This window comes from Scomber scombrus, chromosome 17, assembly GCF_963691925.1.
Source record: "Scomber scombrus chromosome 17, fScoSco1.1, whole genome shotgun sequence".
Taxonomy (NCBI): Eukaryota; Metazoa; Chordata; class Actinopteri; order Scombriformes; family Scombridae; genus Scomber; species Scomber scombrus.
Window position 1 is genome coordinate 1,500,710 of NC_084986.1, and position 23,344 is coordinate 1,524,053.

Consider the following 23,344-nt stretch of genomic DNA (forward strand, 5'->3'; position numbering starts at 1 on the left):
ACTTAATGCTCAACGTTCCCTGGACTAACACTGAATTTGGTAAAACTGCTTTCATTTACTCTGCTGCATCATCCTGGAATATTTTACAACAGACAATAAAACTGACTTGATTACAATACAATCATTCAAAAAAGTAGATTTCAAGATGAAGACTAAGGAGAAAGTTTGATGTCAGAGAATAAATGAATCTTTAAGGCATTAAAACATTTTATTACATTTGTTTATTCATGAATATATACTAATAATAGTTGAAAGACACAATAAGAAGAAACAACCACAAGTTAGAAAGTTGTAAATAAAGTTCATGATACAAGTGAACTTCTTTATAATAAACAGTAAATACATCATTAATAAAATAACAGATGGACTCTCCTCTGATGAGTTCAGGGACACCAGGAGATCATGAAAGTTTAACTCAACAACAACTTTAGGTCCACTTACTAGTTTTTTTACAGAGGTTTCACTCACATGATCTACAAACTGTGACGTCCGTACCTGAGAGTGTCCACCTGTCTGTCCATATGTAACCTTCATTTTCCAGTTATATGCTGTGACCAGCAGAGTCCAGTAAAGCAGTATCTAGGATGTCTCTGATTTAAACTGAGCTATTATTTAAAATGTCAGTTAACAGGATCCTGAGTTCTTAGCAGTTGGTGTTGAGCTGGTTAAATGTTCCAGTTTACTTATAGATGTTGCTACAGGCTTAAATTAGAAGGATAAGCACAAGATAAAACTATGTTCCTAATGACCACAGAGTGTATGCAGTTACAATATATTTAAATAACCAGTAAATAATAGCACACTATCTCCACTTACTATGAGCTAGAAACAATGGTAAGTATCTTCAGTGTCAGTATGTAAACCTTACTCAGGGTTTTCTCTGGAGACTAAGGAGGAAAAGGCTGGAGAAGAGTGTAACAGTTTGTGTGAACACCTTTACAGAGTCGTACACTAAAGTGAAAAGAATCATGATTTGACAAAAGTGTTGGGCCTGGACTTTAGTGAATCAAAGCACATAGCTTTCCTTTGTGTGCTGAAAGGCAAAGCTGCGGCCTACAGCACAACTAAATGCCTAATTTGAGTGACATGTAAACCCCCAGGGGATTCTCTTCCCTGATTGGCTGTGAGGCACCTGACGTCACTTCCAGCCGCTGACGTCACCTGAGCCAATAAAAGTCTGCTGCACACAGTAAACAATGCTTTTCATAGTCTATCCCGCTGAAGAGACTCCTCTTCGCCACAGTAGGTGACTGAAAGAAGGCATGAACACCTGTTTACCCCTTTACCCTTCTTTTATTTTACTCTGGAGCGTCTCTACTTCGTGGGACGAGACGAGATTTCATCTGTGTACCTGAAAGGTAACAGTTATTTGGATCCCTAAGAGCCGCTGACGAAACCAGCCGCTATTTTTCCCTGCAGAAGAGAATGCTGGATTAATCCCCGTTCTGAGCCTGTGGATGTTTCGTTCCCATGAGAGGAGGCTGATTTTTCCGCCAAGAGAAAGCCGAAAAACAGCGCCGTTAGCCAACGGACTGGCATGCTTGAGGAGCTTTGGACTACACCCCCTAAACGATTAAACACACCACTCGCCAATCTATCTACACCAGTAGATCAACAGACAGTAAGAGGTTGTCGTCTGGGCAGAGTTATTAGTGTGTGTATAATACTAGTTTAGTATTATTTTGTATTCCTGTTTAAGCTTGTTTTTTGGGCACGCTTGCCCTCATATGCTTTGTTTGACTCCGACGGAGTCTTTCTTTACAGTTGCCACAGTGATATGCTGAACTGTTTCTTTTAGCCCGCCAGGGTCTGTGTTAATGTGCTTTGTAGAGGAATAAGTGGCCCTGGCCCATGTGTGTAGCTGTTGAGCCAGTGTGTTTTAGAGCTTTGACCACGAGTCGATGCTCCTGCGCCATTTTGTCCAGCAGAAACGGTCCCCCATATCTGCATCCTGTACTTGTCTGAAGAGACTGTGGAGTCCCTGAACACCCCATTTTATGACTGATAGAGGCTAATCAGACAGTTTGGTTATTCCTCCGGTTATCCCGGTGGTGCCCCATATTAATCGTTAGAATTGATTATTCTATAATTTCTTGTTAATAATTATTCATGATCATTATTAATCATTATTGATAACCAAACGCATTCCTTTCTACTCTTACAGGTATGGTTGCCTTGTAGCAAGGCTATCACCAACATTATAGTTTTAGTATATGAGAGGACTAGTTACAACATAATGGTTTCACCGTGGTGAGGCTATTATTACTAGTTCTTACATTTAGGTGTCCCCTTAGTGAGACCATTATTACCAGTTCCTACAAAAGTGTCCATAGAGATTCACATTTTATTTCAAGACGGAACAAAAAGATTAAAAATAAGGTTGTGACAAATGAAATGTGTTTATTTCATAGGCCTGGGATAATATGCTTATCTCTGAACTAGATACTATCATGAGAACTGCATGAATTAACGAATTCATTAATCTGAAAGCATCACCTCACAGCAGAAACCAGCTATCTATCTATCCATCCATCCATCTATCCTTTAGCTAGTATAGCCAATGGCAGCATTTTATTTATGCAGGAGGGGCAGAACATATAGATATAACAATAACAGTGAAAAAACAAGTTATTTTTTGGTTTTGGTTTAATTTCTATTCCTATTGTTGATTTGAAGATGAAAACGGGAAAATGTTTTTTAACTGACAGAAAGACGTATAATGTATTGTGTATTCGTTAATTCAGTTGTTGAACACAGTTTTGGACAGAGGGTACACAGAGATCACTGTGCACATGTAATGTGGGTTTATTCATTTGAGTTGGCCACATTAAATATTGCTGCTGCAAGGAATTGTGGGTGAGGATTGTTCCCTTTACTTTCATAAAGGATGTTCAGATGTACGCTATGCTAAAGAAGATTAGAAAAGAATCACTGAATCATTATTCCTTAGCATTTAGAGAATTTGACTAGCTCTTATCATAGATGCCACTTAGATACTTCTGGGTCATTTCACTCAGTTAGAAACCTTCCTAAAGAAAAAAGACTATTCAACCTTCGTTTTCTACTTCACACCCACACACACCTCTCCTCCCACACATGTGGCTACAGCCTCCATCTGCCTTCCCCTGCCAAGTGATCTCTGATTGGTTTAGATTACATCACTCAAAACATACTGAAAATACCCAACATGACACAGAAATCTACAAGGAAACAAAATGATCATGGTAAATATGGTCTTTGAATGAATTTACCCACAAGTGACACAAAAAACACTGCCTTTCATTTCTCTACATTGAAAAATCTATACATACCTGAGAGTCTTGAGTTTCCAGTGTGGATCCTCCAGTCCAGCAGACAGCATTTTCTCTCCTGAGTCTCCTGGATGATTGTAGCTCAGGTCCAGCTCTCTCAGATGGGAGGGGTTGGAGCTCAGAGCTGAGGCCAGAGAATCACAGCCTTCCTCTGTGATCAGACATCCTGAAAGACTGGAAATAAGAAGAAAACGTTAACTGAATGTTTTAGAAAATTCTGTTAATAGGAAAATTCCACAGATCAAAATCTTCACTAATATAGACCTAAAGCAGGATTAACTGTTTATCAAACATCTGTATCCTGACCTGAGAGTTTCCAGTCTGCAGTGTGGACTCTCCAGTCCAGCAGAAAGCTGCTTCACTCCTGAATCCTGCAGGTTGTTGTTACTCAGGTCCAGATCTCTCAGACTAGAGGACTGGCAGCTGACAACTGAGGACAGAGCTGCACAACTTCTCTCTGAGAGGTTACAGTCACTCAGCCTGACGAAAGATTAGTAAAGAACACATGATGTCTTATTTATCATATTTAGAAAATAAACATGTTTGAAATTGTTTTCACCAGTGTTTTATCCACCTACAAAGCTTTGTTGGAGGCTTTGATCACTGGTAGCAGCCTCAGAAGAGCCTCCTCTGAAGCAGAGTATTTCTTCAGGTCAAACACGTCCAGATGTTTTTCTGATGACAGTAAGATGAAGCCCAGAGCTGACCACTGAGCAGGAGACAGTTTATCTGTGGAGAGACTTCCTGATCTCAGGTACTGTTGGATCTCCTCCACTAGAGAACGATCATTCAGTTCATTCAGACAGTGGAACAGATTGATGCTTCTCTCTGCAGACAGATTCTCACTGATCTTCGTCTTGATGTACTCGACTGTTTTCTGATTGGTCTGAGAGCTACTTCCTGTCTGTGTCAGCAGACCTCGTAGGAGAGTCTGATTGGTCTGCAGTGAAAGACCCAGGAGGAAGCGGAGGAACAAGTCCAGGTGTCCATTTGAACTCTTTAAGGCCTCGTCCACATTTCTCTGGTAGAAACATGTCTGGGATGTTGTTTGTTCTTCTGCCAGCAGATTGACTCCAGACTTGATGAATGTCAGATGGACATGAAGAGCAGCCAGAAACTCCTGAACACTCAGATGGACGAAGCAGAACACCTTGTCCTGGTACAGCCCTCTCTCCTCTTTAAATACCTGTGTGAACACTCCTGAGCACACTGAGGCTGCTCTGATATCGATGCCACACTCTGTCAGGTCTGATTCATAGAAGATCAGGTTGCCTTTCTGCAGCTGCTCAAAGGCCAGTTTTCCCAGAGACTCAATCATCTTCCTACTCTTTTTATTCCAGTGTGGATCTGTCTCCGCTCCTTCATCATACTTGATTTTCTTCAGTTTGGACTGAAGCACCAGGAAGTGGATGTACATCTCAGTCAGGGTGTTGGGCAGCTCTCCTCCCTTTCTTCTTTTCAACACATCCTCCAGAACTGTAGCAGTGATCCAGCAGAAGACTGGGATGTGGCACATGATGTGGAGGCTTCGTGATGTCTTGATGTGGGAGATAATGGTGCTAGCCTGTTTCTTATCTGTGAATCTCTTCCTGAAGTACTCCTCCTTCTGTGGATCAGTGAACCCTCTGACCTCTGTCACCATGCCGACACACTCAGGAGGGATCTGATTGGCTGCTGCAGGTCGTGTGGTTATCCAGAGGCGAGCAGAAGGAAGCAGTTTCCCCCTGATGAGGTTTGTCAGCAGCACATCCACTGAGGTGGACTCTGTAACATCAGTCAGGATCTCATTGTTGTGGAAGTCCAGAGGAAGTCGACACTCATCCAGACCGTCAAAGATGAACACAACCTGGAACTCTTCAAACCTGCAGATTCCTGCTTCTTTGGTTTCAGTAAAGAAGTGATGAACAAGTTCCACCAAGCTGTACTTTTTCTCTTTCAGCCCATTCAGCTCTCTGAAAGTGAATGGAAATGTGAAGTATATGTCCTGGTTGGCTTTGCCTTCAGCCCAGTCCAGAGTGAACTTCTGTGTTAAGACTGTTTTCCCAATGCCAGCCACTCCCTTTGTCATCACTGTTCTGATTGGTTCATCTCTTCCAGGTGAGGCTTTAAAGATGTCTTCTTGTCTGATTGATGTTTCTGGTCTGTCTGGTTTCCTGGATGCTGTTTCAATCTGTCTGATCTCATGTTCATCATTGACCTCTGCAGTCCCTCCCTCTGTGATGTAGAGCGGTGTGTAGATCTGATTCAGAAGGGTTGGGTTTCCTGCTTTAGCGATCCCCTCAAACACACACTGGAACTTCTTCTGCAGGTTAGACTTCAGTTTATATCGACACTCTGCATCTCGAGTTCCTGAATGAACAAACAACCAATGAAATCAATCAGATGATTCTACAGTAAATTGGTTGAATGTAAACTTTAAACTGCTGATGTTTTCCTCCACTATGAAATCTATTCAGCTGATCAGTTGATGACAAACAGTTTGACTGTTTTCAGCTCAGAAGAATTCATAGATCTGATGCAGATGTGTGCATCATATTTACAGCAGAGTTTGAAATATAAACCTCTCCCATGTTTACTCCATTTCCTCTCCATCATGTTAAATCTGTTAAAATCCTCTTACTGCTCTGCAGACGCTCAGCCAGCTCCTCCTGCTTCAATCTCCTCAGGAAGTGCAGTGTGATCTTCAGAAATGCCTCTCTGCTGCTCCTCCTCTGCTCTTTCTCCTCACCATCCAACACCTCCTCACCCTCACTCTGACTCTTTAAGCATTCTGGGTAGTCTGGACTCAGAGTCTTCTGCATTTTTTTCAGCTCGTTCTTCACAAACCTGCTGATGTTCTCCTCCAGCAGCTGGAACAGAATCAAATGTAAATGTAACTGGTAGAAGTCAACATCAGATCATCAGTGACAGACTGAAAAGCTGCTGGTCTACAGAGTGCAGCATGGAGACTGTTAGGACCAGAATGGTAGTTTAGTATTCAGTCTGTGGCTGTTGTAGTTAGCAGTAGTAGCTGTGCTTTACATTTACACACCATAAATATGGAGTCCAGCTGTGTTGGATGCTGCTGGACAGACTGACCACTGAGAACCTCTGAGCTCTGCTGATGAACTCTGTGAAGAAAAGATGAAGTCTCAGAATAAATAATGACACTCAGTGTTAAAAGTGTTCTATCACAGTGGATCCAGGTAAAACACTCGGCTGTTCTGTCTGAACTCTGATGATTTGTCTCTGTAAAGACTTTGTACCTCCTACACCACTTAACTGTTATACTGTTAAGTGTGGTAGGAGTAGTGTGTTTGCGTATATTTACGAGTACATTGTGTGTAAAAACAGTTTCCTCTTATGAGAGTTGGATTATAACAGACAAACATTTTACAGTCTGACCTATGACCAGTAGACTGATGTCCATGTTTGAAGTAAATAGGTTCGCCCATAGACCGGTCACTCTTCATGGACACACAGCTGGGTTCAGGAGAATCTGGTCTCTGCTGATGGATCCTGATGGAAACAGAGAAGAGATAAAACAAGTGTAACTACAGTGTTGATCCTGAAGATTGTGTGTTTTGTTGGACGACAGCTACGACACATCAGGTGTTTCTACATAAACCTGCAGTAAGAAACTGATCCACACAGCTACAACAAACTGACATTGTTAGCTTGGCTAACTAGCTTAAGGGGTGTTCAGACCAAACGCTATATCGCGCGTAGAGATTACATGTAAAGTCAATGCAAAGACGCGATAAAACGCTAAGTCGCGTCAAAGTGCGAGTTGAACATTTTGAACTTTTGCAGCGACAACGCGTGACGCCGTGCCGCGACAGCCTATCAGCGTTGAGATTCTCCCGACGTCATTGACGTATAGCCCCTGCATAGCTGGCTTTCCCTTATGAAGTTTTGAAGAAAAAAAACAAAAAAAACCGGCTGACTCTCCCGGCATAGATTCAACAGTGTGTTCTTTTCAGTTGATGTGTGTCGCAGGAAATGGAAGAGCCTCAGGAGCCTCAGGGACACATATGAGAGAGAAGAGTAAGTGATCTCAGCCATGGTTGATGATTGAAGAGGCAATGTTGTTGATATCTAATGAAAATTGGAGGGCTCGCTACACGCATGATGACGAAAATGTTTTGGGTCGAACATGATCTCCTGCTATGAGGTCTTTGACAGCAGGACAACATCAGGGGCCTGTTTCAGGAAGCAGGTTTAACAATTTCTGAGTTAAAACCTTCACTGTAGGTTGACCAACTCAACTGTCAAACTCAGAGTTTTTGGCTTCAGAACAGGTGATAAGAGTTCGTTCAATCAACTCTGAGTCAAGGTAACTAAGCCCTCAGTTTTTACCAAGAGTTTTTACTCTGCGACTACAGCCCCGGTAAGGAGACGTAGCGTCTCTGCGACTCCAGCCCCGGTAAGAGACGTGATGATCATAAAGTGCCGTCCTTTCTACCTGCCATGGGAATTTACTGCGATTTTGTTAGTCGCAGTCTATATACCTCCAACCTCCAGCTACGGTGACAGGAATGCAGCACTTTGTGAACTATACCAGGCCATCAGCGAACAACAGACAGCACACCCAGATGGTTTTACCATCATCCCTGGAGATTTTAATCATGCTGATCTCAAGACTGTCCTACCAAAACTTCATCAACATGTCAATTTCCCAACATGGGAAGAAAACATCCTGGACTTGGTCTACACCCCACACAAAGGAGCCTACAAGGCCTCCCCCCTCCCCCACATCGGACTATCTGACCACATCACTGTTATGCTAATGCCAGCATACAGGCCCAGGGTGAAAGTGGAAAAACCGGTTCGTAAAGTGATCACAGTGTGGCCAGAAAGATCAAGGGAGGCACTTAAGGACTGCCTCGCGACAACGGACTGGATTATTTTTTCAATGGAAAATTAATTCTTCTAAATAATATCCTTAATAAGAGATTATTTGCACCATGGAGAGACACATTGCTCTTGCTGTTGCTCTGGTTTATTTGAGGGGAGTGATCATGATGTCACCTATGTACCTGACATGAACAGCCTATTTCATCACTTGTGTGAGTTGGGTTTGAACTTGAAGCAGAATAAATATCCAAGTATTTATCCACATGCACATACAACATCTCACTTCAAAACTCAAAAGTCACACAGAGCAGACTGAAGGCCGCTTTTCACCGCTCTTTGGTGTGTTTGTGGTGTTAACCTTCGCAACACATGGTGTAGCTGAAGATATCTCCAGAATTGGGTTTTAGGTAGATCATGTTGATTTTTAGGTCATCAAACAACTTAAGTGTATTGTTGCTGTATACATTTTCTAATCTAAAGATACCTCTTTCCACCGACTCTTTCCAAATAAATGTTTTTTTTAATTAATTTTAAATGACGTGTGCCCCTCCCCTCCCAGCATACAGGCCCAGGGTGAAAGTGGAAAAACCGGTTCGTAAAGTGATCACAGTGTGGCCAGACAGATCAAGGGAGGCACTTAAGGACTGCCTCGCGACAACGGACTGGGCCATGTTCAAACAATCAGCTACACACAACAACAATGAAGAGCTTACAGACACTGTTTTCGCTTACATCCGCAAATGCACAGACGATGTGTCCCACAAAAAGACCATCACCACCCGGGCTAACAAGAAGCCATGGCTGACAGGGGCTGTCCATCAGCTGCTGAAGGCCAGAAACAAAGCCTTTAGAGCCGGGGATGGAATTGGCCTGAGAACAGCGAGGGCCAACCTGTCCCGTGGCATCAAGAAGGGAAAAAAGGACTACTCAAAAAAGATCACCAGCCACTTCAAGGACAGCAGAGACACGTGCAGCCTGTGGCAGGGCATCCAGACCATAACGGACTACAAGCCTGCATCACAGACCTGCGATGACAACATCTCTCTGCTCAATGACCTCAACCGCTTCTTTGCACGGTTCGAGAAAACAAACAACACAAGACCTCAGAAAACTACACTGGACTTCCTCAGCAAGAGGCCACAAGCAGTACGAGTCGGCAACAACACCTCGAGCAGCATCACGCTCAGCATAGCGGCCCCACAAGGCTGTGTGCTCAGTCCCCTGCTCTTCACCCTGCTGACTCATGACTGCACACCAACCCACAGCACCAATCACATGGTGAAGTTTGCGGATGACACAACTCTGGTGGGTCTCATCACCAAGAACGACGAGGCCCACTACAGGAAGGAGGTCAACCTTTTGACCACGTGGTGCAGTGACAACAACCTCCTGCTGAATGTCAGCAAAACAAAGGAGATTGTGATTGACTTCCGGAAAGGCCACACTGAACACCCACCACTGACCATCGAAGGTGCTGCTGTGGAGCGAGTAAGCCCCACCAAATTCCTGGGGGTGCACATCAGTGAGAAACTTTCCTGGACCACCAACTCTGCATCACCGGCGAAGAAAGCCCAGCTGCGCCTCTACTTCCTGCGCAAGCTCAAGAGAGCGAAAGCTCCCACACCCATCCTGAACTCATTCTACCGGGCACCATTGAAAGCATCCTGACCAGTTGCATCACTGTGTGGGGCGGTGGCTGTACTGCATACAGCAGGAAAACACTGCAACGCATAGTGAACACAGCTGGTAAGATCATTGGTGCCCCACTCCCCTCCCTACAAGACACATACGCCACCCGCTTCATCCGTAAAGCTACCTCTATTGTGTGCGACACCAGCCACCCCGCACACAGTCTGTTCACCCTCCTACCCTCTGGAAGGAAGTATAGGAGCCTCCTACCCTCTGGAAGGGGGTATAGGAGCCTCCGTAGCCGCACCAAAAGACTCAGAAACAGTTTCATACACCAGGCTGTCAGAAACCTAAATTCTCTTCCCTCACTCCCTCCAGCCATATCCTGCAGACGGGCAGGAAGCTGAACATTTTTGCTGCCTTACCAAATTGCCTTTTGCACTATCATAACTTATACAGAACTGTATATAGTATGCTACTACTTCTAGTCATACTCAGTAAATTCCTACATTGCACATTTCTTTTTATATCTTACCTTTTACTGGCTATGTTTATATGTTTATATGTTTAAAGTGTTACTTTATATATGTTTATATGTTTACTTTAGAATAGGGAAATGTCTTGTCATCTGTTGCCTGTGCACTTTATGTTTCACTGTGGGAGAGTGGGAAACGTACTCTTGATTCCTTGTATGTCTTGACATGTGAAGAATTGACATTAAAGCCACTTTGACTTTGACTCATCAACACAGATAACACGATTCACCATGGCAACAGGTGAAAGAAAAAGCTCAGTCCTCCTATTTCTCCCCAGTGGAGATAGAAATATTAATGAATGCATGTAGGTAATAAGTATAACAATTCAGTAAGCAACAGCAGAAAAAAAAACATGTCATCCCACCAAACATTATTTTTTCAATGGAAAATTAATTCTTCTAAATAATATCCTTAATAAGAGATTATTTGCACCATGGAGAGACACATTGCTCTTGCTGTTGCTCTGGTTTATTTGAGGGGAGTGATCATGATGTCACCTATGTACCTGACATGAACAGCCTATTTCATCACTTGTGTGAGTTGGGTTTGAACTTGAAGCAGAATAAATATCCAAGTATTTATCCACATGCACATACAACATCTCACTTCAAAACTCAAAAGTCACACAGAGCAGACTGAAGGCCGCTTTTCACCGCTCTTTGGTGTGTTTGTGGTGTTAACCTTCGCAACACATGGTGTAGCTGAAGATATCTCCAGAATTGGGTTTTAGGTAGATCATGTTGATTTTTAGGTCATCAAACAACTTAAGTGTATTGTTGCTGTATACATTTTCTAATCTGAAGATACCTCTTTCCACCGACTCTTTCCAAATAAATGTTTTAATTAATTTTCAATGACGTGTGCCCCTCCCCAATTTAAAATGTAATGATATGTACCCATTAACTGCACTGCTGCTTCTGGTCAATTATATAACAGATGCACCAATTTAATACATTTTTTCCTAAAACCAAACTAAGCGACAACCTCCATTCCACCCTATCAAACGGTTTTTCAGCATCAAGCGATATGGCAGCAATCAGTAAATTGGAATTTGAGACTGCCCACATAATAATTAATAAAGCACCTAATGTTGTCAGCTGCACTACATTTCCGAATAACACCCACCTGATCTTCATGCACTAGAGAGGTTGTTACCTACTCAAGCCTATTTGCAAAGAACATATTGGTATCTAATGGAATAAGGGAAATTGGATGATAGTTCTTACAATCACATGGATCCTTATCCTTTTTAAGAATCAGTGTAATTAAAGCTTTTGATAAAGTAGCTGGTAGCCGATCATATTCTTAATATCTACAGACATGGCTTTTAAATCTCCCTCCTTTGATCTAATGGCTGAGACAATAGATGACAGTTCTTTCTGTTTTAAGATTGATTACCAATAATCTACCCGCTTTATCCCCCCGATTCATAATAATTTTGTCTCATCTTGAAGAGCAAGAACTCTACTTTCTGTGACAAGATGCAGTTATAAACATATTTCGGTTTCATTTCAATTGAGAGCGTCATTATCACTACATGAAAATCAGCCAGTCGGAGGAGATCAAAGTAAACAGACTGGTGGGGGAATATTAATTACTGGTCCATAACTTCAAGAGTTTAGTCCATTTAAATCAAATAGTAGGAAGGGACAACAACGTTTGTACTTCTTGAGAAAGCTGAATTCTTTTAATGTGGACAAGAAACTGATGTCTCTTTTGTATTTTACTGAATCTGTGCTTACTTTTTCTTTTAATCGCCAGGTTTGGTATCGTGAAAGTCGCTGGTAAACTTATTGGAATCCCGCAGACTTCTCTGACAGCTATCTTTGAGAAGCAGGTCCTCAATAAAGCTATAGGTCTATACTAGACTGTGCAAGCCACCCCTCTCCCCTCTGGTCAGAGATTTAGAGTTCCATTTTATAAATGTAACAGGACCAGAAACTCCTTTGTCCCCAGAGCGACAACCCTGCTAAATTTGCACAATACTGAATCACAGTTTTAAATTCTTTTCTTAGTGGTTTCAATTCATCCAGACTTGATTGTTGCTTGTGATTTGTCTGTCTTGTTTTGTGTGATTATGTTTTTGATAGTTTTTCTCATTTTTAACCTGTCTGCAAGTCAAGTTTCCCTTAGGGGACAATAAAAGCAACTGAACTGAACTGAGCATAAGAGGGGAGAGGAAGGAACCAAAAAAGTAAAAAATTAAATAAAATAATTTCTGCATAATGTCCAGTACTGGAGCACCCCTAAAATGGGTCTAAAGTCACCACTGGTGAGACCACAGTGACATCACTAAGAAGAAATCTGATGTCAGACAATCAGTCAGAACTATCATATCAACCTTAAAACATATTGAGATCTGATGATGTGGTGCTGTAGTTCATGTTTTTAAGACTACAGAGAAAGAATTAGAAGTGGTTCATGACTTTACATTCTTACCTCTGATCAGCAGATTTATGTCCATCGTTGAACTTTTCAGACGGCTGGTTGTGTTCATCAGAGTCTAGTCTGCGCCGCTTCCTTGATCTTCAACACAACACACACAGAGCTTTGAATGTGAATAATGATGGTGGAGCAATGTGAGTGGAGAACAGGGATTTGGCCAATAAACATTTTTTATTTAACTTTATTTATATCAGGAACAATGTACAAAGTACTTTAATCTCAAAAGAGAAAGAAGATGCTTTGTACCAGGTTTAGCTACCAGCTAATTTCCATCTGCAGTCCCTGAGCAGGTTAACGAAACAATAAAACAGAGAGTAAAACCAGACATCACTACTCAAATAAGCCAACATACTATTCATAACCACACAGACACACATACTTCACAGGAATAAACATAACAGAATATAGGTCATTAGAATGTAATGATAAGACTGCTTACTTAAATTCCATTTTTTAACTTCACAAGAGAAAATGTGGAAGTCTTTTCAGATTGGCGGGGAGCTTATTCCATTTTTGAAGGGCTTTGAAGGAAAAGGGTCCTCATCTTATCTCCAAGCTTTGGTCTGGCTGTCATGTTCCCCACACAGAGAGCTTTTAGAGGGAGGGACTCCCTCCTCTCTGTCCTCACACTGATCCATAGCAGAGAAACACCTTCACACAAACAGAGCTCACTACAGAGCTCATATGCAGCAAGTTATAGTTCACTTGTGTTTAAAAACTGATGACATGCATATATGTTCATCCAGCTGTGTGTCAGAAAGAAGAAAATACTCACCAGGTGAATTCAGATTCACATGTGGTCACAGAGTGGTTCTACCTTCACCTGTAGAGGAAACACAGAGAGAAGCTGCAGCTGATTCTCCTTCATCAGTCCTTCATCATCAATCTGAGGACGCTGTCACACTCTCATAACTTCACAGTCAAAGTCCAAAAGCATCAAGATTATATTAAAGCAGTGAAGCTTGCAGCAGAGTTCAGGTCCAAACACACAGGAGGAACCTGCCAAGACTCTCTGTGAGGACATGAAACAATCTGACAGATTTCACTGGAAACTCATGTTCATCTGTCCACAAACTAATGTCACTGTTGTCTGTCTGCTGGAAACAGAACCCCAAAGAACTGAACACACACTGAAGAAATGTCTTTCATTGTTTTCACATCAACAGTTCACACTATGTTATTAAAATAAGGCTGACATCTTTGTCTCACTCTTCCGACACCAACGTAACTTTGTGTGTGTATTAGTGTTTTTTTGTATCTTAAGTGTACAATTCACATATGCCACAGTAACACATGGCAGGAGTGGCACCACTGGTAAGCAGAGCACCAGAGGTGGAGAGGCAAGAGTAGGGGGCTATATGCTAGGCTAAAGGCTAGGGCTACATGACCACCACTACCTAGCCTGCTTCTAGCAAATGTAAGCTCACTAGGAAACAAGTTGGACGAGCTGAGAGCTAGGACTCCAACCCAACGTGAAATAAGGGAATATCGTGCTCGTATTATCAAGGAATCCTGGCTTGGTGCCAGACTCGGCTCTCCTGCGCCACACACTTTCTCCACCACAGAGACCACACATCAGCCTCAGAGAAGACCAGAGGACATTATAGGGAGTTCAGTGCTGTGTTTTTGCTGGCTCTCTACATTCTGCCACAGGCGGATCACATGACCTTGCTAGGGACACTGCATGACGTCATCTGCACACAGGAGACGGCACATTCAGATGCTGTGTTCATTGTAACCGGTGATTTTAACCACTGCAACCTCAGGAATGTTCTCCCCCAGTATCATCAACATGTGCGCGTCCCAACAAGAGAGAATAACACTGTTGATCAGATGTACAGCAACGTCAAGGACGCCTGTAAGGCTGCGCCCGGCCATACTTTAGACATTCAGACCACATCTCAGTGTTCCTCTACCCATCCTACAGCTCCTCAAGGGAGGCCCCCAGTAAGTAAAACTGTTGATGTGTGGACCGAGCTTCTGTTCTGTGTGATCACCATCATCTGTGTATTAGTATCTTAACATGCACCCTACTGCCTGTTGTGTGTGATTTGAATCATTTGCAGATATGACATGTAAGCAGGATATTGATATGATTCTAACATGATCCTGGTTACTGTCTGACTTCTCCACATGCCACACAGTCTCTGTTTGTTCTGTGCAGCTGTAGGTATCTGACTACACTTGGCTGGCCTCACTTTGTTTTATGATCCAATGTTTATTTCAAATCTCATTCTTCCTTCATTATAAAACTTGTTTTACAGCTGTTCATATTCATGTAAATCTTCATTGAACTACAGGTAAGAGCTCCATATTATGATCCTCTGTATTCATACTTAAAATAGAAAAAATAATCATAATTAAAAGATGTCACAAAATCTCAACGTGAAAAATTATTTATATAAATTAAAAAGCCTTAAAACATAAGTGACTGATAAACAGTAAGGATTTGGACGCAGTTCCTGTACAATGTCAAGTTATTGTTGGTTATAACTGTATGACCCAAAAGGATGATAATTTGAGGGCGAGTTTGGGTAATACAGGTAGACAGATACCCCATGTAACCAATCAGGAACCTAGAATAAGGAGCTAGGCGGAGTCATAAGTACCAGCAAGTTAAGCTGAGAAATCTTACTGTGTTCTCATGATGTTACTGGAGAAAATAAAAGGACATGTTTGAGTACAAATAAGTTGTATTGCCAGCACTTATTTGACACTCACAAAGAGCATCTTTACAGTCTATAAGAGCAGCAAAATACAAACAGCCCCACAACAACTAACTAACTAACTAACAGTCACACCACTTTATTTCACACACTGGTTCTACTGGGAGCTTTTCTCAACACAACTAGCTGATGTAGGTTTTTTTTGGCATAGGCAGTAGACAGACAGGAAAACATGAGAAAGTGACATGCAGCAAAGGACCTCCGCTGGGATCCGAACCGGGGTCGGCTGCGTATGTGGCACGCGCTCTAACCACTCGACCACCTGCGCGCCGCTGATGTAGTTTTAATGTTATTCAAGAATAATCAGAACTTCTAAATCATTTGAACCGACATTATCTCACATCAATAGTAAACCTGCAGCTCTCATTTAGCTGTATAGAGTATAATAATCAGCTAATAATGAAAGCAGAGACCATCACACAGAGCGATGCGTCCACGTATTTAAAATAATTCAAAGTCCAATCCAAAGGGTAAATGAAACTTAAACTGAAGTGTTTGAATGCTATTCATTCAGGCACTTTGCTGTGAGTCTGCTGTGATCCATCAGCGGCTGTTCAGCTGAAACACCTCAAAGGCTGTAAAATGTCTCTTTCATCAGACGCCCGCATAGTTTCGTTTTGTAGTTTTTTTTACCACATCATACAAATATTTCAAAAACACATTTAAACGCGAAACTGAAGTTAAAGTTACTTTATTAAAGTAAAGTTAACTTTATAATCGAATTAATCTGTCAAAAAATAATGTTTAAAACATTTAAGCATAAAATTCAGATTATTGGATTGAAGACTTTTTTTTTAAGAATACAGTTAACAAAAAGTCATCATTTCCTCAGTAGCCTACTGTCAACACATCAACATAAGTCATCAGTATAACTTCCATCTGTAATGTTATCAGATCATTTTAACAGCTGCTGACACAAACATGATGAAACTGTTGGTTACGTTACCTTTAGATGCTGAAAATCATCTGAATCAAGCGGAAGAATTAATCGACAGCTTCAACGTGGAAACCGAACAAAAGAGGAACAAACATGGAACTGACAGTGGGAGGGTTTTAAAAAAATTGTATTTAAACAGGAAGTCTCGAGTTTTTTTTATTCAATAATTTTTATTCATACAAACATGACACCAAGATCATTATGTTATAAAGGAATAGCTGCATACAGAAAAGACAAATAAATTAACGAAATAATAACGAAATAACATTACATAAAATTAAGTTAAAAGTGAATAAATGAAAAGGGCTTGGGTTAATTTTTTTAATCATTTTTTTCTATAATGCTAAATAGTTGCACTGCAGTTTGATTTTTCACGAAATTCAGAGCTTTAATATACGAGAGAAACAAAAGAGGAACAAATGTTTGACTGACAGCAGTTTAAAAAAAAAAAAGATTATTTATCCAGGAATCTCTTAATATTAAAACCTCTTTTTTCGAAGGAGCCCTGCCAACATAGCACTCCAATACAAGGTTACCAACATTATAAAATATAATTTAACAGAAAATAACATTTAACCAGTTTGGTTAGTAACACAAACAGTCTCAACTCTCTGTATTCATCTTTAACCTGAAGTATTCTTTAAGGAAATTTGATGACAGAACAGCAGCTCTGAACTCTGGAACCAAGAATCTGGAACAAAAGTCAAACATGAACAAACAGTATAAATCTTTATCAACCAAATAATAAAGTCTGGTGTTTGCCAAAAATATGATAAATAAATTATATTATGATATTATTGTTTGATTAATTACCTTGATGGATGTAAGAGAACTCACTTAATTATTTTGATATTATTTATGCATATGTGTGGTTGAAGGTCTCCCCCTGCTGTCCATTAATAAGTATTGCATCTGTGGTAAAGAGGTGAGCGTGACGGATCCTGTGTGTAATGGGTGTGGAAGCGGTAGGATCCAATAGCAGCACATCTGTGGTAAAGAAGTGGGATCGATAGATCGAATGAATGACAGGTGGGTTGAACTCATGATGAGAAGAGGAGATCTGTGATGTCTTTTGAACACACAGCAAGCTCTTTTGTTTGTTTTTGTAAGGAAAAAGTTTAAATACTGAACGCAGCATTATGAAAATAAATGGATGTGATGCAACATAACAGAGATGATTGTGATTGTTTGAAACAAAGCGTGGTGAGTCAGAAACCACTGACAGAGACAAGTGTCTGTAATTCTTGAAAATACACTGAGAAGACACTACAAGCTGAAACTCTGATCAACCAAACAACTAATCAATTGATGGAGAAAATAATAAGAATAATCATTAGTTGCATTCTGACATAATACAGTGCTGAGTACATAAATACAGGACAGATTTAGAGACGTAAAATGAAAAAATATGACAAGAAATAGACAATACCCAACAAAACCCTACAATAAGAACATAGACATAAAAACAGTAGTAGAGTATAAAAATCACCATGGTAACCAAAAAAATATCATATTAATGCCAGTTACTGCTGCTTGAGTCAGTCATTCATATAAATAAATATTAATAATAGCTGTAAATAAAAGAGGTTTCAAAATAAACAGATAAATAATGTAGAAGTATATACAGTAAACACACACAGGAAACAGTGAGGGTGTGATGTGTGAAGGGTTACACAGCAGAGGTAAAGGTAGCGTATGTAGTCTTGCAGAGATCTTTTTATCTTTAAATATCAGAGTGAAGTGTGTGAGGTAGATGTGATGTGGAGTTGGTGTGGGTGGAGTTATTGTCTTCACCAGCAGAGGGGGCAGGTTGTTATTTAACCATAGACTGTATATAAAATGGACGTAACATCCGTGACGTCAACCATTGGTTTGTGGACTGCTGCTCGGAGGCCAATAGTTTCGGATCTGAGCAGCGCCATCTTGAAAATTTCAGGGTTAGGGTTAGGGCTGGGAAAAATAAAAACAGGGATTCTACTTATATGGGCATCAGGAGGAGCATGAGGCGCCCTCCTGAATCTGTGAATCAATCAACCTGTCAATCACGACGTAGCCACGCCCTAATGCATACCCTGCTTTATCGTCACATATAAAATCAGGGAGGCCAAAATGTCCCAAATGAACATCATACTGCATTGAAGAAGGCTTTAAACTAGCGATTGAGACCATAAACACATTTTGAAAACGTTTACTGAGGTTAGAAATCAAGTGAGAAGTTGGTGAATTCTCCATTGACTTGTATAGAGACGGAAGTCCTTTTGACACCAAAACGGTCGCCCCCTGGTGGCCGTTTCATAGAAGGCAGTTTTGAGTTACTTCCGCGTTGGCCTCATTTCAGAGGACTGGAACTCCCGCCTGTATTTAACCCTCACATACTGTTCATATTTGGGCATTTCTCAGTATCCCTTCATTGTTAGTCTCTATACATAATTTTTGAACCACAAATCATTGATGTGTACCCCATCAGCCATTCATAAATCAGTGATTAATCCTTAATGAGGCTTTCAGAGAGCAGAGAGAGTGTAATCTTTAGGTTTTTTCAATGAATGATGAATAAACAGTATTTTTTAATGGTGGTTTCAGCATTTTTGAAAATCAGTATGTAAAGGTTTAGGTATGATTATATGTGACTGTGAGTGAGTGAGCACTGTATATGTTAGCATGCTAATAGGGTTACTAACACTGGCAGGTACAACTGATGAATGGGGCCCAATGACAATTAAAGTGGTCACCTTGTTTTTTTGATATTTCTTTGAGTCTTTATGTGATGTGTTCAGATCGGAGCTGAAGCCACCAACAGTCTGTTTTTACAGCACAATTGGCTCATTATTCATTTTATACTGACTCAGTTGTATTTTAGTGTCAGTTGTGTTAATAGTTGACATTGATGGTAACAGCTTGTCTTTTTCCCAGTTTTGGGTTGAATGGAGGGTTTTTATCATCAGTGTTTAACAGAGTCTTGCAGGTTTTTGAAGTTTTTTGGTGAAAGGTTCATTGTTTGAGTTGATTATTAGAGGTGGTTGGTAGGTTGATTTTACCCTTCAGACAGTATGTCAGCTGTGAGTATTACAGGAAGCTGTTATCACTGATATCACACCTCTGTTTAAGGACTTCATATCTATCAGTGAGCTCTCTTCAAATAAATGTTTGATGTGTAAAATAACTTTGTTCCATATATTATTCCATAAATATGGAGCAGCTAGACCTCTCTGAACAAAGAATATCAATTCAACTGACATTTCACAAAATTCTCAAACCTATTTATTTACTTGATTATTTGCATTTACACACATATAAAATTCATTCTGTCGTACATGTTGAAATTAGAGAAATACACAAGTAGAAGTAGTATAACATTACACATCGATTAAGGCAAGGAGAAAAAAATGCAAATTATGTAAAACTCTGTACTCTGAATAATAGTGAATGAATATTTTTACTAAAGTGTAAAACAGCCAAAGCTGCCCAACAAACATGGATAATATTTACATCACCTGCAGAGGCAAGAAAACCTAAAGGAAAGCAGCCCATACATGTTATTATATACATACATGTCAGACACATGACATCACATAGAAACATACGTTGATGTTAATGATTAAAAACAAACTGAGCTGATGTCAAATAGTGTTGCTTTCGTCAACGAAGATTATGACTAAATATCGTCGTCAACGAACCTTTATCACGTGACGAAAACGAGACTAGACGCAACGTAAATGCTGGTCATGTGACGATAACTGTAATTAAATATATAATGCAATATTGTTGACGAATAAAAACTATTTCGTCTCGTTTAGTTGCGTTGTTTCTATTATTTTGCAGTATTTCTGTTTCCTGTGTCTCACTTCGACGTCACTTCCTCAATCCACACTCGCGGCATTATTTAGAAGATGCAGCTGCGGTAGCGTAGGTTAGCGTAGGTTAGCGTTAATGAAGGTTAGCGTTAACGACAGACAACTGACACAGAGAACGGGAACGATGGCCGGCCAGCCGCGGTTATTCTTGAGTCTATAAGGTAACAATAATATAATAATAAGACAACCTTGTTTGAATTGTGAAATAGGTTTGGCTAAAAAAAAATGTGGTTTTGTCTATATACTAGGAACTTATACTATATTGACTGGATTAAATAGAATTGCATTACTAAAAAGAGACTAAAATACAATTTTCATTGACTGAAACTAGACTAAAATAGTCACAGATAATTTTGACTAAAAAGTATGAACGTGACTAAAACTAATAAAAACTAAAACGACAGCTTGACACAAAGACTAGACTAAGACTAAATTTAAAACAGGTCGCCAAAAACAACACTAATGTCAAACAGACTGGGATGTCTGGTGGACATTTTCAGGAAAAGCTTGACTTCAAGATCCTGATAAAATGGAATAACTAACAGCCACTAACAGCTGCTAGATGCTGCTCCAAGAAAACTTTACTGAAGTGAATATCAGAGTCAACACATTTTTTACACATCAATTCAGTCCAGAGGAGATCATTTCACTACTTCTAATAGAAACTATATTCTGACATTAAAGCACAGTCAGTGATCCAAATGAAACCAGAGTGAAACCTCGTCCACCATCAACATTTAAACACAGTAAGCTGCTGTCACTTCCTGTTTCTATTGTTCACTGCTGAACAGAGTGAACAGTGATTTCAGCAGCTGTCTTCAGTCAGCAGTGTGACTGTTTTTCTCCACAGGAGGAGACTCTCCCTCAGACAGACGACACACAGACACTGAGGCACCAATCAGCCTCAACCCAAACCCAGCAAACAGAGGTTCAGTGAATGTGGTGTAGAAGGTGTGGAGGTGGATCAGTGTGTCAGAGGAGACTCTGTAGAAGGACAGAGTGCCAGCAGGACAGTCCACATACACTGCTACTCTGTTAAAGACAGAGGAGGAAGAGGAGGAGGAGGAGGAGGAGGAGGAGGAGGAGGAGATGGATGTTACTCTCTTATTGTGACGGACAGAGTAGCCATCTTCATCAGAGCAGATCAGACTCCAGGACTGATTGTTCCACCCAAACAAACAGTCAGCACTGCGTACTTTCTTGCTGATTCCTCTGTAACTCACTGATAGATTAACCCATCCTCTGCACTCGACCTCCCAGTAACAGCGACCAGTCAGACCATTACTACACAGCAGCTGAGACCAGCAGTCAAATCTGTCTGGATGATCAGGATATGACTGATCCTCATACACATGTGTCACCTTCCTGTTGTTGTCAGACAGTTTGAGTTTTCTGTGTACGGTGTTTGTGTCCAGTGTGAGTTCACAGAAATCTGATGAAGAGAAGAAGAAACAACACAGCAGCAGTTTATCATCTGACACACCTGATGGATTTATTCTCTGTTTAACTTCTGATCTGTTGTTCATTTCTATAAAGTTTCATGATGACACATTTTGTCAGTAATGTTTTAATGAATAAATACCACAAAGACCAACTTTGTATTTAAAGAGAAACTGACTGTGTGCTGTTTAGTTGTCATGAATCAAATTCAATCCACACTTACACTTCTTCAGACCAGGTTTTAACCTGTGCTCTCCACCATGGTCCACCCTGGAGGAAGAAACACAGTCAGAATGATTTTCTATCCAACATGAGTCCTAACTGCTGTTCAACATGAAGCAGTGTTCCTCAGTTTGTCAGAGTGACACAGAAACAGGCTGAAACTCATCTGTCTCAACTGTCTGTTGGATTCTGAGTCTGAGAGGAAAAGACCTGAAGAAGAAGATGTGATGAAGAAATATGTCCTCCCACATGATAAATCACTATATTAAATATTGATCTCTGCATGTTGTCCTGAGGATAGAGCCAGTCATCACTTCAATATCAAAAGGAGACAAAAGAAGCATTTTTAAGTTGTTGGAAATTCAGTCTCTTCATTTAACCATCCTATAGGAGCATAGTGAGCAGCCACTGAGGACCAACTTTTTCAAGGATGTGTAGCAGCATAGAAATATGTTTATTTATTCTATGCACTGTGTTGCTGAAATTAATTGAGCGTTGCTGATAGCCAATCACTGGAGGCGGGCTGAGTGTAAGAACGGCAGTCCCCCCCCCCCCCCCCGTTCTCTGACCCCCGATGCATCACTTCTGTGACTAATGCTAGTGGGGTCACAGGTAAATGCCGGTACCTGCGTGGGTTTCTCTCTCCCTACCTCTTGTGTGTGTGTTGAACTCTGTAGAAAGGTATGTAGCCTTTAATGTAGCCTGCAAAAGATTTTTTATTATTTATATATTTGTCATTTACAGGAGGGGAATCTACTCGCCTATAGGCGTATGGCAAAGGGGAGAATAAGTCCCCACCCCCCATGCCACCAGTTTCCCTTCTATCAACCCTCTAGCCCCTGGAAAAGTAAGCCAGGGGGAGTAGCAGAACTGAAAATAAATAAATAAATAATAATACAAAAATTAAAAATTAAAAATTAAAAAAATAAATTATAAATTAATTAATTATTATTATTATTAATAATAATAATGATAATAATAATAATGATAGGAGATCCCCTTTTCCCCAGGAATCCCAGAGCCAATGCAACTATCATAAATCAGTAGTATATTAAAACATGAATAAATAGATACAAATAAATAGTATTGGGTAGTTTTGCTGATTTCAAAAGAATAATTAATAAACATTAACGTTAGGTTAATGTTTATTGAAACTTTCGCCAGCTGACTGAGACCGCTGCTTTGTTTTCTATACTGGTTTGTCTGCCTGCTTGATACTTTTGGCCTTTTAAAACTGCTCCAGCTGGGTATTGAACCCAAGATCTTTTTGCTGTAAGGCAACAGTGCTAACCACAGAGCCATCAAGAAGTAACTTTGAATTTAGAAAATAAATTAACCTTTAAGGCAGCAAAACATTTTACTGTAATTATATGCGTTTGTTCATTAATTTGGTTTGAATATAATAATA

The 23,344-nt window shown here is 40.5% G+C and overlaps 1 protein-coding gene across 1 annotated transcript in view; it reads right to left on the reverse strand.

Annotated features, from left to right (window-relative positions):
• The window catches only part of LOC133997997 (uncharacterized), a gene marked incomplete at its 5' end in the record, with an annotated part of 86,563 nt that overhangs the window by 19,887 nt on the left and 43,332 nt on the right, over positions 1–23,344 (reverse strand). Inside the window, 2 exon segments of the mRNA XM_062437736.1 lie at positions 3,312–3,485; positions 3,618–3,791. Of these exon segments, the coding sequence (XP_062293720.1) occupies positions 3,312–3,485; positions 3,618–3,791 (348 nt within the window).